This window comes from Mustelus asterias, chromosome 12 (genome assembly GCF_964213995.1).
Source record: "Mustelus asterias chromosome 12, sMusAst1.hap1.1, whole genome shotgun sequence".
Lineage (NCBI taxonomy): Eukaryota > Metazoa > Chordata > Chondrichthyes > Carcharhiniformes > Triakidae > Mustelus > Mustelus asterias.
The window spans coordinates 108,157,033-108,173,226 of record NC_135812.1 but is presented as its reverse complement, the minus strand read 5'-3'; the positions used below and the strand labels follow the sequence as shown (position 1 = coordinate 108,173,226).

The 16,194-nt window shown below is 44.3% G+C and overlaps 1 protein-coding gene across 1 annotated transcript in view; it reads right to left on the bottom strand.

The window, feature by feature from the left end:
- LOC144502068 (ran GTPase-activating protein 1-like) overlaps positions 1 to 16,194 on the bottom strand; it is a 590,984-nt gene that overhangs the window by 282,390 nt on the left and 292,400 nt on the right. Inside the window, exon 4 of the mRNA XM_078226075.1 lies at positions 8,968 to 9,147. Coding sequence (XP_078082201.1) covers positions 8,968 to 9,147 — 180 coding nt within the window. The remainder of the gene's footprint in view (positions 1 to 8,967; positions 9,148 to 16,194) is intronic.

The window sequence follows — 16,194 nt, the reverse complement described above, 5'->3', positions numbered from 1 at the left end:
CAGAGTACCTTTCGTCGTCCAGTTCTTCCCCGGAGCGGAGAAGCTACGACATCTCCTCCGGAGCCTTCAACATGTCATTGATAAAGACGAACGTCTCGCCAAGGCCATCCCCACACCCCCACTTCTTGCCTTCAAACAACAGCACAACCTCAAACAGACGATTATCCGCAGCAAACTACCCAGCCTTCAGGAGAGCAGTGACCACGACACCACACAACCCTGCCACAGCAACCTCTGCAAGACCTGCCGGATCATCGACACGGATGCCATCATCTCACGTGAGAACACCATCCACCAGGTACACGGTACATATTCTTGCAACTCGGCCAACGTTGTCTACCTGATACGCTGCAGGAAAGGATGTCCCGAGGCATGGTACATTGGGGAGACCATGCAGACGCTACGACAACGGATGAATGAACAGCGCTCGACAATCACCAGGCAAGAGTGTTCTCTTCCTGTCGGGGAACACTTCAACGGTCACGGGCATTCGGCCTCTGATCTTCAGGTAAGCGTTCTCCAAGGCGGCCTTCATGACACACGACAACGCAGAGTGATAGCCAGGTTCTGCACACATGAGGACAGCCTCAACCGGGATCTTGGGTTATGTCACACTATCTGTAACCCCCACGACTTGCCTGGGCTTGCAAAATCTCACTAACTGTCCTGGCTGGAGACAATACACATCTCTTTAACCTGTGTTTAACCTTCTCTCCACTCACATTGTCTGTACCTTTAAGACTTGATTACCTGTAAAGTCTCACATTCCAACCATTATTTTGTAAATTGAGTTTGTGTCTTTATATGCCCTGTTTGTGAACAGAACTCCCACTTACCTGACGAAGGAGCAGCACTCCGAAAGCTAGTGGCTTTTGCTACCAAATAAACCTGTTGGACTTTAGCCTGGCGTTGTGAGACTTCTTACTGTGTTTACCCCAGTCCAACGCTGGCATCTCCACAGAATGTTTAAAATCAGGGATTCTCAAGAGGCCAGAATCGGAGAAGCTGAATACAAGAAAAATACAGAGAAACATAGAAGATAGGAGCAGGAGGAGGCCATTCAGCCCTTCAAGCCTGCTCCGCCATTCATCACGATCATGGTTGATAAGACCATAAGACCATAAGACATAGGAGCGGAAGTAAGGCCATTCGGCCCATCGAGTCCACTCCACCATTCAATCATGGTTGATTTCAACTCCATTTACCCGCTCTCTCCCCATAGCCCTTAATTCCTCGAGAAATCAAGAATTTATCAATTTCTGTCTTGAAGACGCTCAACGTCTCGGCCTCCACAGCCCTCTGTGGCAATGAATTCCACAGACCCACCACTCTCTGGCTGAAGAAATTTCTCCTCATCTCTGTTCTAAAGTGACTCCCTTTTATTCTAAGGCTGTGCCCCCGCGTCCTAGTCTCCCCTGTTAATGGAAACAACTTCCCTACGTCCATCCTATCTAAGCCGTTCATTATCTTGTAAGTTTCTATCAGATCTCCCCTCAACCTCCTAAACTCCAATGAATATAATCCCACGATCCTCAGACGTTCATCGTATGTCAGGCCTACCATTCCTGGGATCATCCGTGTGAATCTCCGCTGGACCCGCTCCAGTGCCAGTATGTCCTTCCTGAGGTGTGGGGCCCAAAATTGCTCACAGTACTCCAAATGGGGCCTAACCAGTGCTTTATAAAGCCTCAGAAGTACATCCCTGCTTTTGTATTCCAAGCCTCTTGAGATAAATGACAGCATTACATTTGCTTTCTTAATTACGGACTCAACCTGCAAGTTTACCTTTAGAGAATCCTGGACTAGGACTCCCAAGTCCCTTTGCACTTTAGCATTATGAATTTTGTCACCGTTTAGAAAATATCGTCCAACTCAATAGCCTAATCCTGCTTTCTCCCCATAACCTTTGATCCCATTCACCCCAAGTGCTATATCCAGCTGCCTCTTGAATACATTCAATGTTTTGGCATCAACTACTTCCTGTGGTAATGAATTCCACAGGCTCACCACTCTTTGGGGGTAAAGAAATGTCTCCTCACCTCCGTCCTAAATGGTCTACCCTGAATCCTCAGACTGTGACCCTGGTTCTGGACTCCCCCCACCATCGGGAACATCCTCCCTGCATCTACCCTGTCTAGTCCTGCTAGAATTTTATAAGTCTGATTCCCCCTCATTCGTCTGAACTCCAGTGAAAACAATCCTAACCTAGTCAATCTCTCCTCATACATCAGTCCCGCCATCCCCGGAATCAGCCTGGTAAACCTCAAGACAAAGAATAGTAACAAAGGAATCTGACACAGGAAGGGAAAGAAAGGAATAAAGATAAACAGGACAAATAAAAGTAGAACATACAGTCCCTCTTTCATTTTCACAGTAGCAAATAGAATAGATAAAAGCGACAGTGGCTCATTACCAGTGGACAAGCTGGTAGTAAAACAATGTAAATCGAGAAAGAAATAAAGATAAACAAGACAAATAAAAATAGAACACACAACAGTTAAAGCAGCCCAATGTGTGCAGTCAAATCATTCCCTGAACAAATTATCAGCAGAACAGACAACACATAAGGTTTTAGTAAATAGATTTCCAAATCTTTAAACATCATTCCCAGTAGATTTTTTTCCACAACAAATCTAAGAACACAGCTTTCTGAATTTTTTGGGGATATGGGCAGAGCAGAGAGATCTCGGATATTAATCCACAACAATTTAACTGAAGGAAGGGAAGGCCAGGTCTCAGACGTATCGTAGGTGATTCGCCCAAAAGAATTCTAGGATAAGTCTCTAATAGGGATAGAGCATTCCAACTCCACATTTGTACCTGTGCCAAGCCAAGCCAATTGTTGGATTGCAATAGTGAGCGCAGGACTGGTTCTGTCCACAGATTCTGTCACCTTCTCTCCCAGGATTACTTGCCTAACACACAGGCTCCCAGTAGCTTTGGAGTTCTTTCCCCTTTACAGAACCTTGGGGCAAGATATCCAAACCAGGAGATCAAAACTGGAGTCAGCCTATCAATGAACTCTTACGTGTCCTCGATGGATTTAATCTAACTGCAGTTTCTGCTGGACAAAATGACTGAATGATTTGAGTGGCATGTATGTTCAAATGGGAGTTTTTATAGATTATATACTTAGGTATTATATATATAAGCCTGTTTATCTATCTGTAATGATGCATTTGCAGAGACTTCACTCGTGAACAACAAAGGATTTATTTACAAGAGCAGCAGTGTGTCTGCCGTTAGTTCTGGAAAGCCTCTGCCTAAGAGAACACCTCCCCTTGGGGTGATTCCCCACTCTGAACCCTGATTGGTCACCCAGGCCAGGTGACCTTTACTCTGTTGTGTTGCCCTTAAAGAAACAATCACCCATGTCCCTCCCACTTTAACTACCTTATACAATTAGGGGAGGTGGTGGCGTAGTGGTATTGTCACAGGACTATTAATCCAGAGACCCTGGGCAAGATCAGTGGACCTGCGTTCAAATCCCACTACAGCAGTTGGTGAAATTTGAATTCAGGTAAAATCTGGAATTAAGAGTCTAGCGATAACCAGGAAATCATTGTCGATTGTTGTAAAAACCCATCTGGTCCACTAATGTCCTTTCGGGAAGGAAATCTGCCATTCTGGTCTGGTCTATATGTGACTCCAGATCCACAGCAATGTGGTTGACTCTCAACTGCCCTCTGAAATGGTCAGAAACACCCACATCCCTTAAATGAATCTAAAAACCTTCAATAACTGATTTACTTAGTCCTAAATTCTAACTATACATTATATACATAAATTGGACAATCATAAATCAAGTCTTTGAGAGGGGCTTTCTGTTTGTTGTCAGGTGTTGACTAAGATACCTTCACAGGATTGACAATAAAAGGAATTGTGATAACGGGTACCAGTCCTGGCACAGGCAGTTCATCACGACCTGCTTCTACAGAGACATCAGTTACGTCAATAACAGGTCGGTCAGGTACTTTGGTGTTTACGGGTTTGGAAACAAATTCTTGAATTCTTGTCTTTCTACTCCTCAAGTGGTCTTTGTTTATGAACGATCCATCCCTTCATGTTCACTTGACACCACTGGGGTCTGGTCTTAGAGACAATAATTCTGGGGATCCAACTTCATCCACTGCCAAGTTTCTCATGTATACGGCTCATTTACCATCAACAATGGTGCTGCGCTATGTGAACTGTGGCTTGTTTGTTGATTACTTTGGCTGGTTCTACCCTTCCTGCCAAATTTGGAAACATGAGGCTCAGTCTCGTTCTGAGACTGTAAAATCCTGCCCAAGGTCAACGGACCTTCCCATGCTCCGCCCCTCGCCCACTCCGATTCCCATGATGGGTGGACCGGTAAAATTCCGGCCGATGTCTCATTAGAGGTTCTGCTGATGGAACTCCCGTTGTTACAGGTGGAATGGTACAGTCGCTAGGGAGGAATCCTGAGATTTCCGTCTCCTAGGTTCCTCCTGACATTTTCTTTAGGCTGGATTTGAAAGTTTGGACAGTTCTCTCGGCTAACCGAGAAGGGTAGGGGGTTTTAGTTAAGTCGGGCAGCATGGTTGGTGCAGGCTTGGAGGGCCGAAGAGCCTGTTCCTATGCTGTAATTTTCTTTGTTCTTTGTTTTTTGTAACCCTTTTGATTTGTGTAGTTCAAATGTCCTAATAGAGAGTGAATACCAGAATCACTGGTGCAGGCTCTTCCACACGGTATACTTGCAACATCCTGGTTAATTGATTACTTGGTGATCTTGACTTAGCTCTGCACTGCTTTATCAAATGTCTGCTTTTGTGCCAAGAACAAAGACACTCAGCCTCCTTAAACCGATATGATTCAGGATTGTGGGTACTTTCACAGCAGTAACATTCCACTTTAAGCATTACTGACTGGCTGCCTGTCCTGTACCTTTTTGTTTTGTTGTGGCTGAAATTATTTCCCACTTCACGGCTGCTTTGAAGCAATGGCTGGCTACAGGGTCCCACCCTGACTGGTGGGTGAATGGTCCATTTTGTGCATTCTGCAGCTCTTGCGCACTCTTTTCGGTGCTTTCAATGGCCAGCACTATCTCCACTGCTTGTTTAAAATTTATGTCTGCATGCAATCTACATTGACAACCACAGTTGTTCATGCCGCAGACTAACTTAGCTCCTACCACATCACTTAGGGTGGCTCCAAAATCACAATACTTAGGCAATTGCTTCAGTTTGGCAATGTAAGTTGCGATCAATTTGCTTAGGGTCAAATTAAATTTTTATTTCTGGAGCATGACTGATGGTTGAGGTTGCAATTGAGCCTACACTACATCCACAAGCTCACTGAATGATTTGGAGTCGGGTGTGCTTGGACTGCAAGACTGCAAAAAAGGTTATAGGTCTGACTTCCACAAACATTTCGGAGAATTACTTCATGTTTTGCCTCCTTCCCATTTCATTTGCTTGGAAATAATATCCAAGGCGCTCGATGTACTCTGTCCAGTCCTCCATGGAGGAATCATATGGATCTATTCATCCAAAGAGAGGTATTCTGGTGAGTATTTTTAAATTTTTCTCAGATTTCAATTAAAACAGGATACTCACAGGTGTCGGGCCAGAGGCAGTAGCTGGATAATTTATCCTTGTAGCCAGGTGTAATGATGCATTTTCAGAGACTTCATTTGTGAAGAATAAAGGATTTATTTACAAGGGTTTCCAAGAGGAACAGCATGTCTGTACTAGTTCTGGAATGCCACTGCCTAAGAGAACTCCTTCCCCAGGGGTGACTCACACTCTGAGTCCTGATATGTCACTCAGAGCAGGTGATTCTTACTGTGCTGTGTTGCCCTTAAAGGGACAATCATCACACTATGCCTCAGCTCAGGCAATGGATCCTTCCCACTGACACAAAGACAACCTGGAATCTGGTCTTGAAATCAATTGATTTTTCTTTGTAATCTGTGCTGGAGGTGATGGTCATCTCCCACATTTGGCAGTGCTGCTTTCCTCCTGCTTCCCCGACTGGAAGCTGCAGTAAGGTGGATTTCTCAGGCAGTTGCTGACTGAAGGAGAGGAAGGATGCTGCCAGTGGGAACCATGCAGATGGAGAAAGTCAGCATTGGTCTCAATGTTCAAGTGAGTCAGAAGTTAATGTTCAAGGAGTAGACACAGCAGGAAGTGAAAGATGACAGAACCTTAGAGAGCCCACAGTGCACAAAACCCAAAATGGAGGCAGTTTGACTAGAAGGTGAAGAGAGGGTTCCAATAGCCAGCTGCTAAAGGAAGAAACCAGAGGTCGTCTTTACTTGGAATAGAGTTATTCACAGAGTGAAACATTCTAGGTCTATTTCTCCTAACTGCACTCTATTCCTATGTCAGTAAGTGACACTTTATGTGCTGATTAAATGCCCAATCAATGTCCTCCATCTGTATGTACTGATCCTCAATTGAAATAATTAACAAGCGATGGGAGGTGTAAGTGACAGAGACAGAAATGGTGTGGTGCAGGAATTTCAGAGAATGCAAATAAAATAAATTTGGAGCTTAACTTAGCATTTAATCATGATTCTGCTGGAATCCAAACACAGCCGACACACTAGTTGAGTCACAAGGATTCTGCCTACTGCAGCCAAGGGTCAGCGCATAGTCCCTGACCACCCACACTGGCTCTTCCAGCTCTGTTGTCGCTACTTCAACTCTTTATTTACTCTTTCACAGGCTGTGGGCCTTGCTGGCGAGGCCAGAATTTCTATCGCCCATCTCTAATTGCACTTGAGAAGGTGGTGGTGAGCTGCCTTCTTGAACTGCTGAGTCCCCGTGATGCAGGTACACACACAGTGCCGTAAGGAAGTTCCAGGCTTTCGACCCAGTGACAGTGATATAGTTCCAAGTTAGGATGGTGAGTGGTGTGGAAGGAAACTTCCAGGTGCTGTTCCCATTGTGTCTGCTGCCCTTGTCCTTCTAGATGATAGCAGTCGCAGTTTGGAAGGTGCTGTCAATGGGGCCTTGGTGAATTGCTGCAGTGCATCTTGTACATACACATACACACTGCTGCTACTGTGTGCCGATGGTGGGAGGGATGGATATTGAAGATGGTGGATGGGCTGCTAATCAAGCGGGCTGCTTTTTTCTGAATGGTGTCAAGCTTCTTGAGTGTTGTTGGAGCTTCATTCATCCAGACAAGTGGAGAGTATTCCATCACATTCCTGACTTGTGCCTTGGAGAGATGAGAACAGACTTTGGGCAGTCAGGAAGTGAGTTATTCTTTGAGGTCTCCCCAACCTCTGACCTATTCTGGTAGCCATGGTGTGGAGATGACGGCGTTGGACTGGGGTAAACACAGTAAGAAGTCTCACAACACCGGGTTAAGTCCAACAGGTTTATTTGGTAGCAAAAGCCACGAGCTTTCGAAGCGCTGCTTCTTCTGAAGAAGAAGCGCTTTGAAAGCTCGTGGCTTTTGCTACCAAATAAACCTGTTGGACTTAACCTGGTGTTGTGAGACTTCTTACTCTATTCTGGTAGCCATAGTATTTATACAGCCAATCCCATTCAGTTTCTGGTCAATGGTAACCCCAGGATGTTGATACTGAGGGATTTGATAATGGTAAAGCCATTGAATGTCTAGAGGCAATGGTTAAATTCTCTCTTGTTGAAGATGGTCATTGCCTGTCACTTGTGTGGTTCGAATGTTACTTCCCAGTCCTCTTTTTCAAAGCTTTCTTAAGTGTTTTGTCCCGTTTCACCTGAACAAGCCATGGTGGGCAGAGAGTTTACTCCCAAATGATGGTGAGGTGAAAGATGCTTATCAGCCCAAGCTTGTAACAGCATCATCAGTTAGAGGAAGCAAATGAATGATTAGAAACTAAACCAATCAAGATCTAGCTTTTCCCAGTTCTGCTGCTTGAAATAAGACTTGGTTCAAATCAAAAAAACAGTAGAGGATCACAAAGGCAGTGTCAGAACGCTGTATATATCCACATGGAGACAGAAACATTCATTTCCACAGTAGCACATAGAAACAGACGTGCAAAGCAACAACGGCCCATAACGGGTGAACAAACTGTTGTAAAGATGTCAATGAATGTCAGTGGTGATACTGAAGTGAGATGTCCCTTTCACGAGGTTGTAGAAACCATTCAGCAACTTGCAATGAATCACAGTCCACAGGGTATCTCTTCTTCACCACAAGTTGCTGAACAGTTTACAAATTAAATAGCAGCAAGTGTCTTTTGTCTCAGCATCATTTGGGAGTAAACCCTGGGCCCACCACGGCTTGGTCAGCTGAAGCAGGGCAAAACCGACCATGCTGCCCGACTTAACTAAAACCCCCTACCCTCCCGGGCGGTGCAGGCTTGGAGGGCCGAGGAGCCTGTTCCTCGGCCCTCCATGGCTTGTTCCTGTGCTGTAATTTTCTTTGTTCTTGTTCTTTGTAAAACACTCAAGAAAGCATCCTAAAGTGACAGTTTCTGACTGACTGAGGAATATAGATGGGATAGGATTTTTGTCAAAGCAGGAAGAGGTTCAAAAAGCCAAAGACCTCAAAGAACTACAGCACCTGTTACATAAATCCGTAGACCAATCTAAATCCTGCCTGTCCTGAGTACAGATTTAAACGAAATGCCAAACACATACGAACTCATTTTATTTTTAAGCTTGGTGCTCATTTTTCATTTTCTGCTCCCCACAAGGTTTTTATTTGAGCTCATTTTCATACTAAACTCAGCAGTTCATCAGGCATGGTAATAAATTGATGTATTGATCCATTTCCTGTTAATAGCAGCTCTTTGATTTTGCACCCTACCAGGTCATCACAGCAGGCTGCTTCATGATTTGCTATGTGTTGAAGGTGAATAATTGATTCATTTTGTTTCAAAGGAATGTTTGGCAGAACACTCGAGAGAACAATATTCTTACAATAATGTCAACGGCTTCACATTAATTATGCAATCCCAACATGACCAGTATTTAAAGAAATCCCTTTGTCTGCACACTCTACCTTCCCTCCTTCAGTTCCAAGGCCACAGTTATTAAGTCTCAGCTCCTCAAGGGTGAAGCAGCTCTTGTTCCTCAGAAGATCTTTGCAGCTCTGAATTCCGTCTGGGCCAAATGCATTATCACTCAAATCCAGCTCTGTCAACTCAGCACCAGCAAGCATGACAGCTTCACCAAGTGACTTCTGAGAAAGTAATAGATAGAAAAATGTATTAATTAACATGGCATTTGCCCATTAAATATATATCCCTCTATAGGCTAACTTTCCAAACACTTACAGTCCCAGGATACTATTGTGCAAACTGCACAGAGATAGTATGAATCTGACTTTGTAATTACCCCGAAGCTTAATGTTGCCACGATGAATCAACACTTTATTTCTGCAAAATTAATACCAGAAAATATGCTGAAGGCTGAACATTTTCTTTATGCACTGTCATGTTGCTAGGCTTCTGATAACAATAAATGATGTGCTTGTCATAATCTAATATAGATTAATGGAGTGCGTTTTGCAGCCTTGAATGTACTCACGATGGTTTCTACTTGAAAGCTGCAACCTTGATGGAAGCTTTTGACAGGAAGGAAGGAAGGAAGGAAAGGAGCTGGGTGTGCAGTGTCTTAGAAACTCCTTTATCTCAGGGGCCCAGTATGAATCAGCTCTGATGGTTCAATATGAAGTGAGTTGGAGACAGTGGCCGGGATTCTCCCAGCCTGCTGCACTGCTCGAGAGACAGCAGCGGGGGTCCTTTAGCGAGATTTGGGACCGCCAATCGCAAGTCTCTGAGGCCCTTTTTTTTCAGTCCGATCAGCTCCACGCCGGGAATCAGCGCAGAGCTGATTACCTTCTGGAAATGGACACTTCCATATGATTAGCAAGCCCAGGACGGTAGCTTGGCAGTGCCAGCCTGGCACCTTGGCACTGTCCACCAGACACCTTGGCACTGCCCACTGGGGCTAGAGGGGCAGGGCAAACTGGGGGAAGAGCCTATGGGAGGGAGATCCCATATGCTCATCAACATGATTATAGTACACAGCTCAACACTGAACACACGACTCACTGGCTGCATTCTCAGCAGGGAACCCAGTAGCCAGCACGGCTAAGATGACATACTGGCAGCTTGTCCCTCGTAAAGATGGGGGCAGAGGGAGGAGGCACAGGAGCGAATGGAACAAGGTCAAGGAGGCTTTGGGAAGGAAGTGGACATAATGGAGCAGCAAAGCAGTGGCAGGTTGTCAGTTCCAGCGATGATGGATAAACTGACCAGGAGATCACTTCCTGAAGTCTGCCCTGAGGACCAAGCGGCAGGGCTGGAGAAAGTTCAATGCCTGGCTGGCCAATGGCAGTGAATTCACCTTCAATTATATTTCCTATCGACTGCACCATCTATTTCTCACTCTACTCAGAGTGCCGCTATCTCATTACTCAGCCATCAGCAATCAGGACTCATGCCTGACATTCACATACTCCACCTCACTCTCACATACCCGCCAAGCCTGCCAGCCTCATTACTACTGCAGCTTCCATATACCTCCAGCTACAGCATTACCCCAATGCACATTCTTTCCTCTCTCTCACAGAACAAGGTCCTAAATAAGCACAACATAGAACCAGTGAAGAACAGGCACTCCTGCATCTACTGAGCCCTCCAAAAACATTCAGATGACAGTATCTTTGTGTCTAATGCCTCTTCTCAAGTTTCATTTCACAGTCATTGTGAAATAAAGCATAAAGAGCAAGTTGCAGATGTTGGACCTATTGCTTCCCAGCCCCTTCCGTCACCCCAAACCTCCCCTTCTGCCTTTATCCTTTCAAATGCCTGTATTCAAAGTAAATGTGTGACCTTTAATCTCATTCAGGCTTGGGTGTTGCCAGGAGCATGTGCCCATTCTGGTCAGCCGCTGTGAAGGATGAGAGCACCCGGGGCACCATCCATTGATCTGACACCGGTAATCACCAGATCAGATAGTGGTATTTTACATAACTTAGTGGGTAGTATAAGGTGGGGAGCAGTTATTGGGCATGAATGCACTGCAGTAAGGCCAAGGTGAGTATCAGCTCATTGGAGAATGGGCTCACACATCCATTCTGCAGCAGAGGACTTAGATGAGAAGATTGATGGAGTAACATGCAGGCGTACACTGATGGATATGCGCACTGAGGTGTTTGATGGAATGGGAGTCCTGCCAGCCAGCCTCTTGCCAGCTTCAACTTTGCAGAGGTCTTCATAACGAGCTCAGGGCCCATCCATTCCTGCAAGCAAACGATAGCCATTTATTGGAGTTTTCTGAAGAAGTGACTGGTGCTGTGGTTGAAGGGGAGCCAGTGGGCCAACTATTCCTAGATTTCCGGAAGGCATTTGATAAGGTGCCACATCGAGTGTTATTGCGAAAACCAAAAGCTTGCGGTGTTGGGGCTGATATATTAGCCTGGATTGAAGATTGGCTGGCTGGCAGAAAGCAGAAAGTAGCCATACGTGGGTCTTTTCTTGTTGGCAAGATGTCAAGAGTGGTGTGCCACAGGGAGTGAACAAAGACCTGGGCTGTAATCTTCCGGCTCTTCACGCCAGTTCAATATTCTGGTTCTGCCGATGGTGCATTCCTGTCTCTGGGTGCAGTGAACTCCCATTGACAGCGGCAGGACCAGAGGATCCCAGTGCCAGTGAATGGTGCACCGCCTCCTGCCAGAATAAAGACACAGAAACCCTCTCCCCGGAACAGAATGTGGGAAAGCGTGAAACTGATCATTTCGGTCGGAAAAATAAAAAAGAAGCATAATATTTAAGAGAGATTGCAGAATTCTGAGGTGCAGGAATCACAAAAGGCTGGTATACAGGTACAGCAAGTAATCAGGAAAGTTCATAGAATGTTATTAATTATTGCGAGGAGAATTGAATCCAAAAATATGGAGGTTATGCATCAATTATACAGAATATTAATGAAATCACACCTGGAGTATTGTGCACAGTACCAGTCTCCTTATTTAAGGAAGGATGTAAATGTGTTGGAAGCAGTTCTGAACTAAAACCCGGATCGGGTAGGTTGGCTTATGAGGAATGGGTGGACAGGCTAGGCTTGTATCCACTGGAGTTTAGAAGAGTCAGAGGTGACTTGATTGAAAGATATAAGATCCTCAGGGATCTTGACATGGTCAATGTTGAGAGGATATTTCCTCTTGTGGGAGAATATAGAACTAGGGGTCACTGTTTAAAAATAAGGGGCCACCTGTTATAAATTTAAAAGGGTTGCAGGTTGCTTTAAGAGCTGATCACATGATTTGGTGGCGATGTCATTAGGGTGCTGCCACAGGCTGCAATTTCACTTTCAGTTTATATGCTGTGTAGAGAACAGCGCTTCAATAAATCTGTTGTTGATATTTTAATCCACATGTGTAAATCACATCTTTTCTTTTTGTGAAAAAAACCCACATCCCTGACATAGTTACAACATCACATTACTCATTTAAGACAGGGATGAGGAGAATTTCTTTCTCTCTGGGTTATGAGCCTTTGGAACTCTCTTCCTCAGAAGGTGGCAGAAGCACAGTCTTTGAATATTTTTGAGGTAAAGACAGATTTTTTTTAAGCAAGGGGCTGAGAGGTTATCAAGGCTGGGGGTAATGGAGAGTTGAGGCCAAAACAGATCAGCCATGATCTTACTGAATGGTGAAGCAGGCTCGAAGTGCCCAGTGGTCTACTCCTGCTCCGGATCTGTGTGCTTTTTTATGTTCATAATGCTATGACAGCACTTGTGGACCCAGCCTCTGATAGGTGGGTGTCTCAGCTTCCATTACAGCAGAGGCAGAAGCTACTCGATGTCTCAGTGCGACATCAGATCTTCTGAAGCGATGGGATTAGAAAAGACAGAATCACAGGAGAATGCCCTTGATTCCCTTCTCCAGTATCTTTCACAACCACCCGTGTAGGTGGACGAGACCTTGCTTTCACTGCTCACCCAAAACTCTGGCATTACAGGCCCGCTTGAGGCCTGCCAGAAAGTGTCAGCTTGGATTCTACACTCAAGTATCTGTAGTGGTCTTGAACCCACAACCTCCACAACAGAAAGCAAGCGATGCTCCTACATATAGCTGATAGAGGCCAATTTGAAAGGAAGTAGGGTTGAGGCAGGGGGTGAGGAAGGTTGCATGTCAAGAGAATTTGCACTGTCCTTGGAGTCTGTTCCGAAAGGTCATTAGAACTATGGCACATGTTACCACAATGCTGAAAGCTGGGTTAAGTTCAAACCCTTACGACCACAGAACAACAATCACACCAGCTGCAAAGATGTTGATGTCCTCGATGTCAGCTTTGCTTGGGAAGGGAGAGTGGGGAAGGGGGAATCTGGTATCCAGTAGTGAACTAGTTGGAGAGATTCAGCCCAGACAAACAATAAAGTTAACTTTAATTGCCGTTAGAATATTTTAAAATAAGTTAACGGCAAAAGCAGCCTTTTGACTTGCTTTGCAAGTCAGTTTGGAAATGTGAAACATAAATGATCAACACCGCAAATCAAGAGCAGGGTTGGGGAGTGGGAGGATGGAGGGGAGTGGGAGGATGGAGGGGAGTGGGAGGATGGAGGGGAGTGGGAGGATGGAGAGGAGTTGCTAAGACACATCAGCCGCAGCAAAGGTTAGCATTGAGACACTGCAGACTGTTGTACATGGACGCAACACAAGGTGGCTGAATAGTACAAGAATGGGAGCTTTCCTCTGTGGAATACAGTGCTCTCGGGACAGTTGAAAGTCTATTCCACATAATGATGAGCCACAATGGCCATTGAATGTATTAATGGAGAAGACATGATTAAGAATGTTACAGACTGGAAAGATTTAATTTCTCCTTTCACTCCCCGTCTTTAAACAAAAAGGAGTTTCTGAGTTTTGATTTCCCCCTTTATAAGCGGTGGCATAATTTCCCCAACACCTCAGCCTTGATGTGATGCAATCCTCTATTAATAATAACCCCACAGCAAACTTTAGATAGATAAACCAGATGTTTGTTTACTTTACACACAAAGCAGAGGCAAGGAGTGTCGCTCTGTAGCCCCCAGTACATTCACAAACTAAAAGAGGGATCAGGGAAAGAAAGAGGTACAGGAAAAAGAACAGAGAAAGATGTTTGCAATCACAAAAGGTAGTTTTAAGGGGTTTACATTTGTATTGGTAACCATTAGACATAAGGTATGGTTTTAAATGTATTTAATTTAATGTTTCTGTGCCTGGAAGGGTAAAGTCTATAATTAGATTCATGGACAAAAGCAGTTGTATTGTGGGGGTTGGTCTCGATTCCAACTGTGATTCTATCGTGCTTAGAGAGGGTTACGACATGAAGAATAAATAGTAGAAGCAATGGCTGCTTAGCAACTGGAGGCCCTTGTAAGATAGGAAAACATGTTCAGAGGAATTCAAGAAAAAGTGAACAAAATATCTGAGTTAAAGAGACAGTTGCAATAACCAGATTTAGAGCAGGAAATCAGACTTCAGAGATGAATCAAAAGTTTGATAGATTGATAGATTTTGTTAGATTGATTTTGGCATTAGGGTGAGCATAAGATGTTTCACTTCAGGTATGATTCAAGTGACCCACTGGGGAGCTTTTTTCAAAACAAACTTTATTTAAGAACACAGTTAGAATATAACAAAAAGAATTAGCATAACTTTTACCAATTAAAAAAATGACAAAATATAAATCTTTACAGCTAGCTATCTCTATTCTTCCAATTCTGCAGTATCCCCCATAGACATAAATCCTTCAGTAGAATCAGTTAGGACAGAAACCAAAGATGCTTACATGATGCAAGATTTTCACCTTGTTACCATTTCTAGACAGATATCCAGAGAGCATTTTTCAGAGAAGAATATATCCTCAAAACAGCAAAACATCAGGGAAGTAAACCTAGTCTCTGGCAGCTCCCAGTCTCCAGACTTCAGTGACAGAAAGGGATACCTCTCTCCCTGCAGCTTCCAAAACAGCAACACTCAAAGAAAGATCCACTCTCATACAGCAGAATCTCAGAGACAGAGACTTATCTCCTGGCAGATTCCAGTTTCCAACTTCAGAGAGTGAGCACTGCTCTCTCTAAACTCAAAAGCAGCATCTAAAAAAAACGAAGCTGGAATTCTGTGTGTAAACCGAGCTTCACCCTGGCACATGACCATAGCTGTCAATTATCCTAAACAAGACCCACTTTGCAAAATCCCAGGGGAACAGCAGAACAGCATTATTTCAGATGAAGCAATTATGCTGCAGCAGCAACAATGCAGGATACTGGCTGTAGACAGAATGGCTCCAAGTGCATAGAACTGCTACAACAGATCCTGCACAAGAATATGACTCAAACGCATTTCTTAAAGGCACAGTATCATCACAGCCTTTACATTCTTCCTCAAGTGTGATGCCCAGAACTGGATGCAGTACTCCAGATGAGGCCTCACTGGTATTTTATACAAATTCCACATTAGCTCCATTGTATTGTAGTCAATGCCCATATTAATGGAACCCAAGAATACCATTTGCCTTATTAACTGCTCTCTAAACATGGCCTGCCACCTTCAATGACTTCGGTACCAAGGTGCCTTTGTTCCTGCACCCCGTTCAGAGTTTCTCCCTTTAGTTTATACTGTCCCTTCAAATTCTTCCTGCCAAAATGTATCACCTCACTCTTTTCATTGAACCCTCATCTGCTACTTGTCAGCCCAATCGCCAATATTTCTATGTCATTTTGAAGTTGAAGACAATCCTCATCACAGTTGACGCTTTCCGTCTTCACATCATCTGCAAGTTTTGAAATCGTACCCTGCACACCACAGTCTAGGTCATTAATATAATATATATCAGGAAAAGGGTCCCAACACTGACCCCTGGGGAGCTCCACTACAAACCTTGCTTGAATCTGTAAAAAAAACTATTGATTATTTCTCTCTCTTTCCTGTCACTCAGTCAGTTTCTTATCCAAATGCCTCTTTCCCTTTTTATTCCATGAGCTAGAATTGTGTTTATGAGTCTGTTGTGTGGCAGTGTACTAAATGCCGACTGAAAATCCATATATACCACATCAACAGCATTGCCCGTATCAACTCTCTGTCACTGCCTCAAAAAACTCCAGCAAGTTAGTTAAACATGATTTTCCCTTATTGAATCCATTCTGGCATTCCTTAATTATCCTGTGCCTGTCTAAGTTTTCTCAAATATGGGCTAGAATTTAACATCAACCCAGAAGACTGTTAAATCGTGAG